Source organism: Manis javanica, chromosome 3 (assembly GCF_040802235.1).
Source record: "Manis javanica isolate MJ-LG chromosome 3, MJ_LKY, whole genome shotgun sequence".
Taxonomy (NCBI): Eukaryota; Metazoa; Chordata; class Mammalia; order Pholidota; family Manidae; genus Manis; species Manis javanica.
Genome location: NC_133158.1, coordinates 172709838 through 172727275, shown reverse-complemented (window position 1 = coordinate 172727275; position 17438 = coordinate 172709838). Strand labels below are relative to the sequence as shown.

Below are 17438 nucleotides of genomic sequence, written 5' to 3'. Positions count from 1 at the left end.
CTCTGACACACTGAGGAAGTAATTCTGATTGACGTAATTCATTCTATTTTAGGAGCTCCCAGATAGGTTGAAGGAGCAGACGCACCTGAAAGAGTGGCACATAAGCAATACCCTGATTCAAATCATTCCTACGTATGTTGAACTGTTTCAAGCGATGAGAATTCTGAATCTGCCGAAAAACCACATCTCCCATCTTCCAGCTGAAATTGGTATGTTATTGAGCAAAGCCTTCAGGCTGCTTGTCTGGTAGGCAGGTGACCCCGTGAGAACTGAACTGCTCGCTTCTCCTCCTGTCCCAGGAAGGCTGGGCAGGACCTCTGTTCTGCTTGTTCACAGTGTCCCCTTTGGGAGGTGGTGCCACGATCTCACGTCAGTAACTCAGCACATGCAGACATTTGCTAATTACTCACAAACTAGAAGTCTCATGGGTGAGCAACACTGAGTTTAGGAACTTTTTATTTTCTTTTAGTTTTAGAAATACAAACGTGTAATGACATGTTTCCTGTAATAGAACATATTGTTCTCATATTTGTCCATTGATTAAGTTTATCTTATGTCATTTTTTATCAAAATTTTATAATTCTTAATAATTTTGTTGTTTGGCTACAACATCTTAAAATGAAGACCACAGTGATCATTACTGCTTCTCTTTCTCTCAAGGTGTGGGGCAAAGGTCAGGGGGCCACATGAAGCGCCATTCTCACATCACATGCCTTAGGACCAGTGGTGCACCATAGGAATCTGAAAATTCTCCAGAGGCCAGGATGGCATGGCACTGGTTTACAGAAGGTGGTTTGAAGTGCTGGGAATACAGGGTGGCTGATTGGGCCTCTGGTGCTTGTCCACGTCCACCTGGCAGGGTATGCTCAGGTGATGTGGCCTTGACCACCTTTACACCCAGGCTGATGTCAGGGCGGTTTGTGCATCTGCAGCCTTGATGGGTAAGGTGATGTCTTCCCCAACTGAAGAGCATATTTGTTTACTGTTTGCTGTAACAGCAATGGGATACCAAGCCCCGTGTTTGTCAGCTGTGATGACCTCGTGGGTGGCATTTATATGGGCTGTCTGTGTCCCCATCTTGTAACTTGGGAGTATTGGCAACTGATGTAAATATGTTGTCTTTGGTTCAAGAGACTTAGGTCTCCTGCCAATATCCATGAAACAGTTACAGGAAAACTAAGTAGCTTACACAAGGGTAACACTAAACCCCAACCTGATAAGCATAAGTATTTCTGTGTCCTTGCCCAGTTTCTGAGAGGGTAGAAAGGGCCTTAATATTTTTATAGCTGAAAAGTGCCATCTTTGACATGTTAGGGGTCACTTACCTCTTGCTCCTACGTTTCACAGACTGGGGAGACCAGCTCCCAGCATTAGCTGACTTAGCTTCATCACCTGGGTCCTGGGCCCGGGGCTCCTTGAGAGCCTGGGCTAGAAGCCAGAGTCCATGATTTCCAAGTCATTTTGGGGGAGTCTTACAACAAGTCATTGAGTAAAATGTCTGAGGACTGAGTTACTTTAAAAAACCCCTTTCAGGTAGAAAGGTTCTGTCCTTGTACATCTGAAAAGCCTCAGTGGGTGCGCTAGACTCGGGGATCTCTGCCATTTGGTCAGCCTGGGGTCAGGAACCCAAGACAGATGGGGTGGGAAGCACGGAGCCCTTGAAAAGGGAGATCCGGGCCTCAGACAGGATGGCTCCGTGCTCACAGCTGTCTGAAACTTCACCATAGCTGCTCTGCTTAATATGTGTTTTTATTAGTCTCTAAAAATGCCTTCCTGGAAATTATTGCTGGCAGATCAGCATCTGTCTGCTCTTGGAGCCAGTTTGATTTGGGCAGTGTTCTTAATCACAGCTACACATTATAATTCCTGAAGAGTTTATAAAATCCGAATGCCTGGGACTCACTGCAAACCAATTCCATCAGCATCTCTGGGCCTGGGATCAGCATTTTAAAAGCTCCCCACATGACTCACATGCGCAGCGGAGCTGAGACCACCGGGTGAGGGGTGTTCATCCTGGGTCACAGGGAGGAGAAAGGAGCGAGGAGGGAGGGGAGGCCAGGCTGTGCGGCACCGCTCCGCGCCCAGCCCCCTCGCCTGCAGAGAGAGGGCCGCAATACCCTCCATCCGCTGCTGCGAGGATCAGGTAAGGCGGCACCAGGCACCACCGTAGTGCCAGGCGCAGAGCTGCCACGGCTCCTCCACCGCGCTCACATTCCTCACGGTGGGGGGGGGGGGGGGGGGCGGGGCAGAAAAGTCAACATCCGGGAAAGGTTTAAAATGCAAAGTGAATTTTCAGTAAGCACTGTTAACAGTTTTTCATGTGTCAAAATTATACACCCATGTTCTTCTCTAGATCTCATCATAGCTATATCCATTTATAAATATATGTAAACATGCAAACTAGATACATTTACACAGTGGGCTCCCACCATGTTCCCCAGCCTTCACCTTGTGTGTTCCCCTCATCACACCATGAGGATGGTGGCGGACTCTAGGGTCAGGCTGTGTGCGTCTTCCACTGGCTGGCAGGTCACCTTAGACAGGTCACCCACTAGTTTGCAGCGGCCCCATCTGTGAAGTGGGGACAATAATAGTGCCTGCTCTACAGGGTTGTGAGGATTACAGATACTACAAAGACGGCACGTAGAACAGATAGACTCCTGACATTACTAGCTGTGTGATCATCGTCATATTACTATTATCTTTATGGTAATTTTATTTATATCAGAATATCCAAATCTTCTTCATTCTCCCTAATGGCTGAGTGATGATTATGGCATGATTTATTTAGCTTTTTCTTCAAATATTTTAAGCTTAGTAAACTTAGTAAACTGAATACTAGGTCTAAGATTCTGAAGGCACATTTCTAGTCTGAGTAACTTGGGTAAATATTTTAACTTCTTTGGATCTTAGGATCCTCATTTGTACAATAAGGGGTCAGACTAGTTGGTCTTTAAAACATTTGGTACCTCTAAATTCTCTAGTGAATTGTTTTGTGTGTCAATCTGTGAGTGGGAGGGGGCAAGAAATCTCAGAAGCTTCAACACTCTATATTGGATTTAAGTGAAGTGTACCTATATTACCCAACTTATGACTTTGAGTCTATATTAAGTCAATGGATTATAATTTATCCAAATACATCTGTGACTTGGGCCAAGAGACAGATTCTCACATGGCAGAGAAATAGATCATGTCCCCAGTTTGGGGATTCTTAGGATAAGTGAGTATAAAATTTTTCTTTATCACAAAGGACGTTCATAAGAAAAGTAAGAATAAAATAATAAAAAGGGATTCTTAGAATCATTTAGACACTGTTCTAACTCTTATTTTCTTCTAGGGAATGGTTTTCTTTATTATTTCATTTTTGGATACTATTTGTGTTATTAGCTTGGGATATTTCGAGTATATTTCTTTCTGTACAAACACAAGTATTGTTGACATCTAGAATGAATCATTCCAAATGTGCTGTAAAGTGAAACAAATCAAAGTATATCAATTCAGGGCATGTCCCTTTCTGGATAAGCAGGTATAACTCCTTACAAACTAGAAATAAATTTTAAAAAATCAGCTGCAGGATCTGATAGTCAAGCAAGAAAGAGGAATATGGGAACAAAGAGTTTTGAGCTCTTTTATGTTGAACAGCTGTATGTCATAAAGGAGGTGGGGGCTGGGTCTCTAACAGTGTTGTCTACAGAACTACGGAGGGCTGACTGAGGCTGGGAGGGGAGCAGGGAGGGGTGGTCACCAGACAGGGTAGTTTTTGTCTCATTATAAAAGCAATTACTTCTGACATGTGACATCACCAAATTAAGTGTGGCAATGAATCCTCATAACTCCTTTATGAAACTCCAAGAAATTATCATTATATGGATTTAAAATAGCTAACTCCTGAGATATGCCCTCTTACCCTCATTCCTGCACTTGTGAGAGGGAATTGGCCAAGTACTCATGTACTTTTCTTATGTGATTATGGTGAGAACTGTTGTTGTATTTTTAAACAGAGAATTAGAAACCTTGAAAGTAGACTTTAAGACATTCCATTAACTTGAGTTTTATTCACATTCTTAAATTCTGTACCCTGGGCTCCTCTCTCCCCTGTCTTCAGCGGGCTCACATTTTCTTCTGAGCAAAGCCCATGTGTTTGTTTACCGCACACAGCTCCCTGCCCTGTGCATGGGGCTGCCATGAGCCTTCACCCTCTTCATGTGTCATATTTTCAGAGTTTATCTGCAACCTTGCCTCACTGAGTCCTCTTTGGAATGGCTCATCTGAGTTAGCTTATCCACATAGGCATCCATCAACCCATTCATTCAAAGCATACTTATTAAGCACCTACTGTATGCAAACAACAACAAAAATATTTGAGTACTTATTATGTGCTAGATAATACACCAGACCCTAAGGAGAAAATGGTGAGCAAAACACACAGTCCTGCCCTCATGGAGCGTGTAGTCTGGTGGGAGAGACACACATTGGTCAAAGCATCATCAACAAATACAAAAAGTGCTCCTGTGCCAAAAGCTATAAAGGAGTGGTGGCTGGGAGCTGTGAGCCCGGAGGAGGTGGATTCTAGCTCCTCAGGGAGCAGCAGCAGTTAGGAGCAGGGCCAGGCTGCAGGCAGCTGTGTGAGTCTGTGTAAGTTGCACAATTTTCTCCAAACTCTGCTCACACAGCAGAGGAAAGCTGCTAAGGTAATACCTGCCCAACCACATAGAGAGGCTTGTGAAGACCTGAATCAAATGAGATAATGCCCATGAAAGCAACTTGTAGTTTATAACGTGCTGTGCATTTTTAAAGTGCTACAGTTGACTATTATTAACTGTGTTTGAAATATAAAGGTAGACAAGTTTAGTAACTCTTAAGTGTGTTTTCTAAGAAGGTTTCAAACAAGTGAATAATAGACGCTATTTTAGTGTGCTCATTTTTGTGAGGAGGAACTGTGTTCCATTTTCCAAAGCCTTGTTTACTGGGGCATGTGGCTGGTGAGGCTGGCTTCCCATGGCCTGAGAGTTGGGAGCTGGTGTCAGCCATAGTGCTTTGCTTTCCAGGTGTATCAGCAAAGTGGCCTCTTGCTGCCTAAGACACTGTGCACTGGTGGGTGTGAGGGGCAGCATCCTTCTTAGAGCAGAACCAAATGTTCAGGATAAAAGATGAGTAGACATTTACAAAGAGTATACATATAAAAAAAACCCAACCAAATAATGTGTAATGCCCTTCCATGCCCATTGGCTCTAAACCAGCTCTGCTGGAGAAAACAGCTATATTTATTTGTCAGATGAATAGTGCCAAATTCTTACTAGGACATTGAGATAGGAAAAGAAGTGTTTATATACAATTGAATATAAACATATACAATGTATTTGTGTCTACAACTTATTCAGATGTTATCCTTGGTGTAGACTTTCTAAAGCTATTGTTCTTTGGCCATCTTTAAGAAGGTTCTATTATAAAACTTTGTCTCCAGTTACTTCATCTTCTCTGTATCCTCTCACGATAGTCAAATGAACATAGAATTGGCATAAATGTGTTCCTAATGCACTGGAGCAAATGCCTCGGTCAACCAGGTTTACTTGGCTGGTTGAAAATTAGACATGACACAGAACATTCACACCAACCAGGCCAATGCTCTACTTTTTGTATTTAAACAAAAGGAGGATTTAAACAGAAACTGGGGCTCTGGATACCAGTAGTTTAATCATGTATTCATCAGGCATCCCCAGAAGAGAAACAGTCTTCCCTTGTTTTGGCCCCTTTGTCCATCCTGCTGTTTTAACCACAATATGTGACTATAAGGCTTGCAGTGTATACCAGGTAGGTAACTTAGGCCACTTATTTCCACAGCATTACCATTATCTTCTAACAAACAGTGAGAACAGCAAAACTGATTCAAAAATGGCCCTGCCTCCAATGTACTCTTTGTATGTCTCCCTTTCTCATTTATGAACAGCAAGAGATTTGTATGCTGAATGCCTACTCTGCAAAAGTAAGCAATGATTTTGGTTTCCTGATGGTATTCCATGCCCTAGAATGTGTATAACATGATTTTTGGAGTATTAAATATATGGTTTTTGTGCTGGTTTCTGGTTTGGAACTGTTTATATATTTATTCCGTCAGGACAGAATTGGAATGCAGTTTTTCTCAATCAATCTGATTATTGCCTGTTCTTGGTGTGTTCACTTGCTGCCTGTGAAAGGGAGTTGTAGCATATTCTTTAGCAAGTGTGATATGTCATAATTAAATCAATACAAATATAAAGCCAAAGATGAATGGTTAATTATACACAATTATAAACAATCTACTTGTTTGAATCATTTACCATGTACATAAAAGCTTTGTGCATATTTCAACACCTAGGCTGCTTCTCCGTAGAGCCCGCCAATAGGCCACAGCTGGTCACTGGACTTCCTGGGCACTGAGCCACTCTTCAGATCCATTGCCTGTTATTTAATTATCATGTAATTGCAAAGCGGTTTGAACTCTGAGAGTGCTGGGGCCTGACCATACTACATGGAGGACAGATCTCCTGCACTCACTAACCTATAGTTTCATCAAGAATTAAACAGGTAGAGTAAGCAAAAATGCTCTGGTCAAGGACCAAAATGCTCAGGATGAAAGATGAGCAGGCATTAATAAGGAGTGCTTAAGAAAACACATACAAAATTATGTCTAATGCCTTTACCATCATCATTTATACAAATGTTTTATATGTTGGTTGTGTTTTTTGTTCTTAAAGACATTAAAGGACCTATTCCACGGATGTTAATTTTTTTTTGTAATGACAGGTTGTTTGAAAAACCTGAAAGAACTCAATGTGAGTTTTAACCATCTGAAGAGCATTCCTGAAGAACTGGGAGACTGTGAAAATCTTGAGAGACTGGATCTTTCTGGAAATCTCGAATTAACTGAGCTCCCCTTTGAAGTAAGAAAGTACACATTTTTGCACTATGATCTGCTTTTATTTGGTTTATGGCATGGAATGGTCTATAATATGGGGAAGCAGTTTTAGAAGATGAAATCCATCTTTATTAAATCACAGATTCCTGACATTTCAGTCACCCAATACCAGCTATTATAAGATCTTTTCAAATATTCTTACTTGAGGCCAGGACCTGACTTTAAGTTCAGAAATGCTATCCAAGGAAAACTAGGCAAATACCCTCTTTTCACACAAGATACTTTAGTTTAACATATGATGCCTATTGTCTGTAATATAGATCCTGATCTATTTATCCACAATGGTGAGATAAATTGGGAGCAGTTGGGAGTAAAATTAAATAAATTAAAAATAATAAAAGAGGGGTTAGATTAAAAATAAGTTTTTGTATACTCACAATAAAATTTGTAGAAAACTAAAGTAGGATAGGATTTAACGAGTCCATTAATTTAAAAATATTAGTTTCTTTTTGTCTGTATTTATTGGAAAAAATGATTTTAAATCACTTTCTGATAAAATGGAACAAACAACAGTGAACAGTTTTTATTGCCAAATAAAACTCAATAAGCCTCTTGTGTTGAAGAGAGATAAGGATTCCACATCCTGCTGGTAATGAACAGGTTGAAGGCAGTATTGCTGGTGAGGCTCTGACAAGGCCTGGCCACTGATCATAGTCCTAGGAGGGGTGTTACTCTCCTTCCCTAGAAACTGAGTGGGAAGAAGTAGCTGCTTTTCATCAGCACCAGCTCACCCCTGGAGGTGCCCGACGATGGTCCTGGTGAGGTGCTCAGCCAGGGGTCAGAGTTCCCTGCACAAGTCCGCTCATTCCCCGGTCTAGCCCAGTGTGGATCAGTTTTCTCTCCGATGTTCAGGCTGGAAGCAACTGAGTCATCTTTGACCTCACTTACTCCCATGCCCCTAACCACTCCATGAGTCAGCCCCGTTGGCCTGCCCTTCAGAATATGTTCCGTGCCTGACTACTGCCCAGCACCTTTGTGCCAACACCCTAGTCTAAGCCTGTGTTGATTGTCGTGTTGACTGATACCACAGCCTCCTAGGTGCCTAGGCTGGTCTCCATCTCTTCTTCTACTTTTTTCCCCCTGTACTGAGATACAATTTACATACCATAGACTTCACCCACTAGGAATGCACAATTCACCATAATTCAGTTTTAGGATATTTCCATCGCTTTCTCAGAATTCTGCCTTGGCCAGTTAGCAGTTAATCCTTATGAGCTGGAGAAACAGGTTGTGCCAGGCAATCATGGTGCTGGTTGTTTTTTTTCCCTGGATATAGGTTTTTTGGCTCTTTGCTTTGAATGGTATTCTATAAATGCACAGTATTTGTTATAACTCCCCAGTGGGCTCTGTTATAGTAGTTCATTTTTGACTCTTCTCGTATATAACTTTGCTAATTCAGTACTGAAGACATGCATGGTCATATTGAAGGGAGTAACATCTGTGAGGGTGTCTGGATGCCATGTGTCCAACTTGCATTTATCTAAAGGAAGCACACGACACCGCTACTTCTAGTCTCTGCAGCCCCAGGAAAGCACTGTTTTGCCTCAATGCCATACCTAAGTGCTGGCATTTTTAAAAAACTGTGGTTAAAAACACATGCCATTAAATTTACCACCTCAACCATTTTTAAGTGTACCATTCAGTAGGGTTAAATGTGTTCACACTGTGCCTATCTTCATGAGGAGGTTTCTTATACAAATAAGTGGCACAGCCCTGAATTAAAATTCAGATAACAGGAAGTGGCATGAATGACCCATAAGAGGTTAGGGGACCGCACTGCCAGGAAATCTGAGACGAAGGTACAGACAGTGAAACTTCTGGGTAGATAAGCATTGTATTTACTCTGACTGAATCAGATTTTTACGTGGACAACATTGGAATTTTCAAACAAGTACAATTACTTTTCAAAACAGTATGTGAGCATTTTCCATGGTCCTTGGTGAAAGTAGCTGGTGGGAAGTGACTATATCCAGGTAACTGCTCTCCTTGCTCATTTAGTGCCTCTGTGATTTTTCCTTACTCTAATTTTCAAACAAGTCTTCAGTTATTTCCTTAAAATATCCCCAATAAATTATTTTACAGTCCAAAACTGTATTTTCTACAGTCATTATAAAAAGAAGAAAGAAGAGAGATGATGGTGATTCAGTCCTGATTTTTCCTCTGGCATGATGACCCTGGCAGCACAGTCAGAAGCTTCAGACTGAATTAGGGGCACCCAAAATATCTTTCTTCACCACTTATTCACTGTCACTGTCTTCACATTCATTTTTGTGAATTCAACACAAGAGCAAAATTAGAATGTGCCCTTTCAATAGGATGAATTTGACTGGTGTCTCACTAAAGCACGTTTGGTAAAATGGAATTGGGTATTATACAGAAGCATAAGCCTGCTTCTTCCTTTTTCTCTGCATTTCAGTACTAACTTCTATGTCCAACTGACTCCCTATTGCATTGCAGTTTTGAAAATGTGTTTTGGGAGGCAGTCTAAGTTTTATTTGTGGATTCTCAAAACGAGTCAACAAAAGGAGGTTCCTTCTCTATTTCATTGTCACTACCGAACTTAAATGAACAAATTCAAATAGGAGATAACTTTTCATATTTTATTCAATACTCACATATTTGCATTTGAAATAAAGATATACTTTCCTACATATTTCAGTTGCCATGTTAAAAATATGCATTATGGACATAAGACATAAACAGTAAGATTTCTGAGTGTTTGCTGTGTCACTTCACCAATTCAAATGTGAGCCTTTTTAAGATTCGCATGAACTCCTATGGCAGTCTTCCCTGGCAGTCTACTCTTTAAGGCTTGCACTTTCTGTCCTTTGTGACTTTGTACCTGCTGTTCCCCACCTTGAGTTTTCTGCCCTACCGTTCTACCTGTCCAGGAATCTCAGGACCCAATTCAGACATTCCATTCTCTGTGAAACCTTTCCTGACCTCTGACCTTTACCCTGCCATGATGTTGGGCAGATTAGCCCTTTATTTCAGTGTTACTGAACATTGCAAGTTGAAAATTTCTTCACATTAGTTCTTACTGTATAAAACTGCATTGCTTCTCTTTGAAAGCATAAACTTCTCAAGGGCAGCCACTATGTGCTATTAATCTTTGCACCCCCAGTAAGTAGCACAGCGAATGACACATTGTAGGGGATCCAAAGTACATACTCTATTTATCTGTCTTGCATATATTCATAGGAATGTCTCTGGGAAAAAACATTAATCTAAAAATTATCAGTCAAACTTAATTCCCACTCTTAGAAGAGTAATTGGAATCTTTTGTTATTCCTTTCTAGTTAAGTAATTTGAAGAAGGTTGTATTTGTAGATATCTCAGCAAACAAGTTTTCCAGTGTCCCGATCTGTGTCCTGAGGATGTCTAATTTGCAGTGGTTGGATATCAGCAACAATAACCTGAATGACCTACCACAAGATATAGACAGGTAGCTACTTGCATTCTGAAGGTGAGGTATATGAATTAGTTACTAACACCTCAAATATTGTTAACGTTTTAAACATGCATAGCATATGAATGTTCTCTGAAAGCAATGAATTTCCAGAGTATATTGTTTCTAGGAAATGAGTCTGGTTCTTTATATAAGACACTTCCCTGTCTGCTTCATACATATCTATGTATACATATGTGCATTTGAACACATCTTCATTGCCTTGCTGAATTTATTATGATCCTCAGTAGAATGGCAACATTAACTTTCCCCTAGAAAAGTGGAAAAGTAAATTTATTATATGTAGAACAGAAATACATCCTTCTATGTTTAGATACCAATGAGGATAGCTTTTACTAGTTTCATTTATTGATTTATTACAGATAATCTTTCAAGCAGAATTGATACACATTGTAGGGTTTTTAAATTATATCCTTAAAGCTATTTCATGTTTAAAAAATAATTATTACACTGATCATGTAAGATTCATTTATTCATTCATTCAGTCCACCAAGGCTTCCATATGGCAGGCCTGAAGAGTGGGCTGGGTTTAAAGTGTAAGTGAAACAAAACCTCTGGTCTCTAGGAATTCACAATCCTCTTTATAAAGTACCATAAATAAGTTGTCATGACACAGAAGCCAAAAATGGCTTAGTCCTGAAGGCCACCTCATAGGACCTTCTTCTGCTCTGGTACATATGATGTGTATCAATGCTAAGATGAGACTAAGTGGGCATTGTTTTGGTTTGAAACACAAGGGGAACTTTGTGAAATATCTGTGAGATCAGTCAAAATTTTGCAAGTGAATGATGGAAAAACCTGGAGGAGGATCACAGAGTTGGAATAAAATGGAAAACAGAGTAAAACCTATTTGGAGCATAGTTTGCCCATTTCCTTTTCATCCTGTAGGTTTCTCCGTATTTTAAAGTTAGAAAATATGATGGGAGAAGAATGACTGTGCTTTCAAGAAATACAAAAGGAAACATGTCACTGTGATTTGTTTATTCTTACTCCACCAGTAGCATCATTGCTTTTCCATCCCCGTTAATCCCTGGGAATGTGGCAGACACTTTGAGGGAGGGATGTATTGATGTTTTAGGGCCCATCGCAGCCTGTTGTATACTGTGTAATATGCTTATCCTGCTGCTGTATTTATGTCTTCAACTTGCAACTAAGTCAGTAAAAATTAAAAAAAAAAACAAGTTGAGTCACCTGGCATGACTCTATTTGTTTAAATTTTAAAGTCAGTTTATTCTTATAAGGGTCACACACACAAAAAAATACTCAGTGGAGATGTTGTACTGGAATTTATTTGTAATTCACAATGGTTGTCTTAGCTATGAAGCTACGTCCTTGTGTTCTAATCTTTTCTACTTCTTTTTAGGCTGGAAGAACTGCAGACTTTTCTCTTGTATAAGAACAGGCTGACCTATCTCCCTTACGCCTTGCTTAACCTAAAGAAGCTCGCCTTGTTTGTTGTCAGCGGGAACCACCTGGTGGAGCTCCCGACGGCCCTTTGTGACTCATCCACACATTTAAAGTGAGTAGGTCCTGGTGGATGCACACTGAGACACAAGGTAAGAAGCATCTGGAGGCTGAGTGTCGGGCTTAGGACCTGGATTCGAGGGTCTTGTACTCTAAGGACCTGATCCCAGTTGACGGAAGTTCTGATGCCTGTTTACAGGATTTTGAGTTTTTGCCCAGTGGAGTGGGAGGCAGAGCTCAGAGGATTTCTGGACAAATGCCACCTCCTGGCACAACGGGACACATGCCCAAGGCTCCCTGTTCTGTCGCTCAGTGCTTACATTACCAACGGCCTGGAGGGGTCAGTGGCTATTGCATCCTCCCTGGTCACCTCACCCTTCGTGATTTCCTTAAAGGAATCTAAACCACCCAAAACTAAGGAAAAAACATCCATGCAAATGATACAAACAGACTCTGATCTGGTGTGAGAAATTTAATAGTCTTCCCTACCTTGTAGGTGGGCTTGAGAAGCCCAGCACCCCCTCCCCTGAACTGACTCCAGGGTGTGACCCCTTGGCCTCCTGCTAGAGTGTCCTGCCAGAATCTGGGGCTTTGGGGTTCCCCCATCAGCTCTATCCTGAGACCATTCTGGCCTATCCCTTTTACAGGAGGCCACTCCAGTGAGGGCCACTTCTGCACTGTGTCCAGAGGCCCATTTGCCTTGAACACCAGTTGCTTTCTAAAATCACCACTCACGGGAGTATTTTCCTGGGACTCCCAGTTCTCTCAGTAGTAAATACTCACTATTAGCATGAATCTTCCTTATCTTCTGGTCCTTACAATCAGATGTGCAGCAAACAGAAATAAAGAGGTTAACTATTGAGGAGAAAGAGACTAAATTCACTCCTGTATAAGCACAAGATTAACAGAGATGCATGACAGCTTCTCCCCCTGCCCCACCACACTCTCTCCTCTGGAACTGTCCTGTTCTTGGCCGTGTTGGGAATGCTGTCTGGGTAAGAAAAGGCCCACAGGTGAGAGGGGTAGTGGGATCTACCTCTAGAGCCCCTGCTACATTTAGGCAACTGGGAGGAGGTATGGCAGCCTCCCATCCAAGAATAGGAGGGGAGCCTCTGGTCAGTGGAAAACTGCAACCTGTATGTGGGTGACTAAAGCCATTTCCAATGATAAATTGTAGGACTTGGAAATCTAAGAGAATCAGATAGAAACTCTTTGAATTAAGAAAGTTTAATAAAATGATTAGATATGTTTGCATTAAGAATTCAATAGCTTACTCATTTCCTAGAAGTAGCCTATAGGAAAATAATGGAAGAAATTACGGTAGCAATAGTGATACAAAAAATACAAATTATCTAGGAAAAGCCCTAGAAATGATAGCTCTCTTGAGAACTGTGAATGAAGAGAACTAAAAACTGTTCCCGAGAATATCAAAGAGGTCTTGAATATTTGGAGAGTCGTACTGTATCTTTTCTGGACGAAAGGAATGCAAAGATGTGAATTCCTCTGAAAGTTATATGTAAGTATAATATCATTCCAATCATACCTCCAGTGGAATTTCTTTCTTGGGTTTGAAAAACTGATTTAAAAGTATATCTGAAAGGCAAAAATCTAAGAACAGCAATGATAGTTTTGGAAAACAAGTAATGTGACAGAATTTGCCTTACTGAAAATTATAATGTGTTTAGAAGGTGTAATATCAAAATCATGTGGTACTAGGCATGGATTTACAGATTGATTATCAGAACAAAAGAGATAGTTCTGAAATCAACCTTAATATATGATACAGAGATTTTTATAAGCCAATGGGGAGGGTATGAACAACTAAATACACCATTCAAGGATTTGGCTAATTAGAAAAGGATAAAGCCTGTTCACTTCATAGCATAAGGGAGCTTTAGAGCATATGAAGCATGTAAAGATGGGCCCTTCCTGAGCTTCTGCGTAGAAGCCCCAACCCGCGAGGGCAGCAAGGCCACCTGCCACCTCCACCCAGCCTCCACACCTCTCAGGACAGCCATCTGTTCGGTTTTTTTTTGTGTGGGTTTTGTTTGTATAAATCATATTCCACTTGCAGATGGATCTGTATGGTCCTTATGAGGAATTTCATGATTTGAATGTGAAATTTCATAAATATTATCAATGATAAAATTCTTGGATATGACAAAAATCATATATATATATGGCATATAGAAAGGAATCTAGATTAAGCCACAGATTAAATATAAAAATGAAACTATCAAAAGAAGAAGAAACACATTAACGATGGGGGATTGATCATATATTTAACACCTCCTTCTTGAGACCCCATTAAATGAAGCAAAAAATAAAAAACCACATAAACCCACAATATGGAGAAAGCAGAGGGAGGCCTTTCCAGGATGAGAGAGCCCAATGCATTTGTGGGAGGCACCCAGCAGACAGAATAGTGGTGGTGATGAAAACACGATGAAGTAGCTCAGAGGACAAATCAAGGAACAAGCCCGCCTGCCCTGGAGGACTCTGAGGAATCTTGCTGGCCAGAAATTATGGGTACAGGAGATGCAGACTGCGGAGCTTAAAACTGAAGGAGAAAAGGGAAATTTCACATAACCAGGCAATGCCCTGCACTCCAGTCTCCTTGATTCCATTGGGCAGACCACTACCAGGAGCCCAGCCCCCTGACCAAAAGCCTGGGTTTCCTCTACTTGGGGGGAAGACTCGGGAGTTCTGGGTTTGGAGGCTGCCCAGCAAACTGGCCAGCCCCGTCTCAGAGACCTCCACAGGGAGGATGGCCCTGGGTAGACCCCGCCTGCCTGTGCAGGGGCCCAGCCAGCACTTTGCTGTCTCATTCTCAGATTCGAAGGCATCACCAAGCCCTACCAGAGGACTGTTGTAAAAGTACAAGCATTGTGTATTGATTTTCAGTTTTAGAATCTAACTGTAGGCAAATGGCAAAGTTAAGTATGGTGACAGATCAGAATACAGATGATGTTGACATTTACATTGTAAAAGTAGAAGTACATGACGTCTGTGATGTGCTCTGAAATGTGTCAGAAACTAAGATGGCTTGGTGGGTGGATAGATTGGTGGGCGCGTGATAAAGCAAGTGCTGTAAAATGTTAAATGTGGAACCTAGGTGGTGGGAACAGGGGTGTCCACTGTAAACTTTTTTCAACTTTCCTGAATGTTTGAACATTTTCATAATAGAACATTGAACAAGTGAAAGTATGATCACAACAACTGGGGAGCAGGAGTATTGGGCTACTGGAGAGAAGGGAAGGAGTACCTCCACTTTAAGCGACATCGACGTTATTTGTCCTATGGTAAGAGAAATTTCAAATAGATTGAGGAAAACACAGTGATTGACCGATGAAGGAGATTGCCTCTGGAGTCTGAGAGCAACAAGGCGATGCGGCGAGAGACTGCTGCTTTAATGAAAAGTATCATTGCACTATTCAAACTTCAAAATAGATACAGTGATTACTTTAGAAAAATTAAAGAACGACAAAATACAGGCTTCTTTTGGATAGGGAAGGACAATAAGAATTAATTCAGTGAAAGAGATTGAAAAGGAAAATTTGAGCAGACCTGTCTATGTAAAAATTAAAACTTTTTTGCTTTATCCATCTTTAGACAGTAAACTAAATTAAAAGGAAAATGAAGTGGCAAAATAGATATGTTAAAATGTGACAGAGACGTGGCCCAGATAGTCCATCTATCAATCTGTTAATCTATCTGTCTTACCATCTATCTGACAGAGTAGCCTTTCTACAGAGCAATGAGAACAACACCGACACCCAAGACAGCAGGCTGACTGTGACTAAAAACCATTCGAGGGATTTCCTATTTTGAATTGAAACAATTATATCATCCTCCACATAGAAAAGCATCTTTCAAAATTGTGAAAATGGGAGTTCAAATGCCATTTTAGTTTCTCTCCTTTAGCTTCTTTCTGTGTGGCAGTAGTCCGTGTTTTAGATGACTCTCGTGGGGATTGTCGGAGTCTCTTCTGATCTAGCCATCTCGTAGCGTTTGGTGTCACTCATGGGGAGTGATACCAAGCCGAGCAGGACATCTAGTCTGAAGGATCTGACTGAGACAGCGTGTCGCTGTTTCCCTCACCGCCTCCTGCCACTGTCCTCAGTCCACACCTAGGTGGCTCTCAGTTCCCCAGCAGGCCTCTGAACAGTCTCTGCCTCAAGACTGATTGGATTATGCCGCAGTGGAACTCCATGCTATGTTGGGTGGCCAACTGTGACTTCCAAGGTTAAATAGGAATTTGGGATATTTCACTACAAAGGTTGACTTCTTATAGGAAGAATTTTGCAGTTAAAGTGCACAGGTAAAAATGTCATATTGTCTATATTTTTTTGAATAGATTTGTAAGCCTTATGGACAATCCTATTGATAATACCCTATGTCAAGGTAGTGAAGAAATGATGGAAAGTGAACAAGATCGCCAATGCTTTGATAAAGAATTTATGAAAGCCTATATTGAAGATCTTAAAGAAAGAGGTAGGTCACTCATATTTAAAATTATTTAAAATGAATATACAGAACTCTCTCACAACGTGTTTACTGATGTAAGTCAAATCGACAAAAAGTTCGTCAGTAAGGGGCAGGTTACCTTGAGAATTATTTTTCCATTTACTAAAAAAAAAAGAGAGAAAAGAAAAAAGTGTTTCTTCTAAATACCAAATTTTCCTAGTGCATTTGAATTCTTGACACATCACCTATTTAACAGATAGTCTGGAAAACATACACAAAGTGTGAAGACTGCGTTACTAACTGCACATCAGTTTTTAATTACTGACATTGACAAACGGGTATCCTAGTTAATGGGAAAATAAGATTCCTTTCAAACCTCATTTAAATTCAGTGTTAGAAAAAGTCATCTCTTGTATAACTCGAGGTACACCTATATACAAATCACAAAAGAAAAACCACAAGGTGGCAGGTTAGGATAGGTCGGCTTGGTCTCTGTTCCCCACGGGGCGGGGACACACAGGGAAGCCTGGGCATCCCAGCCCCTCAGGAAGGACAGGAAGGGTTTTTCCCAGTTGCTGTTTCCAAAGTGTTCCAGAAGGCTGAGGGTCACTTCCTCTTGTCACAAGCACCCGGTGTCACAGGAAAAAGGCATAAAAAAGTCTTTGTTCTTCCAATCACCACCTCTTTCTCTGAGAGTTATCCCTGAGTTTCTCAGTTCTCTTTGCTTTGGTGAGCTGGGTGCAGCCCTGACATGAAGATAAACGTCATACCCGTGGATTTGGGGAGGAGGTAGCCTGGTCCCCTGTGGCTTTGAAGATGAGCACCTGTGGGCAGGTTCCCTCAACCACCCTAGAAAATCTCGTGCGTGTGAGCTTACCCCCCCCAACCCCCCTCCACTAGTAGATGTCTGCAGATGGCTAGTTACATTCAGGATTTACAGGTTTCACCTAATGAAAACTACCATTTATTTGGCAAATTAAAAATTTCTCAACTAAATTAAGTACATTTCTATACAGTTACCTCAGTTCTATTTGGCCATCCCTAGTCTTGAATGCTGAAATATTATGCAATAAATTAGACATT

General features: G+C 41.1%; 1 protein-coding gene across 4 annotated transcripts in view; it reads left to right on the top strand.

The window, feature by feature from the left end:
* LRRC2 (leucine rich repeat containing 2) overlaps positions 1–17438 on the top strand; it is a 66909-nt gene that overhangs the window by 34613 nt on the left and 14858 nt on the right. For all 4 annotated transcript variants that reach the window (XM_073232413.1, XM_073232412.1, XM_073232411.1 and 1 more), the window contains exons 4-8: positions 53–209; positions 6784–6920; positions 10255–10400; positions 11788–11943; positions 16246–16382. In XM_073232413.1, the coding sequence (XP_073088514.1) occupies positions 53–209; positions 6784–6920; positions 10255–10400; positions 11788–11943; positions 16246–16382 (733 nt within the window). The remainder of the gene's footprint in view (positions 1–52; positions 210–6783; positions 6921–10254; positions 10401–11787; positions 11944–16245; positions 16383–17438) is intronic.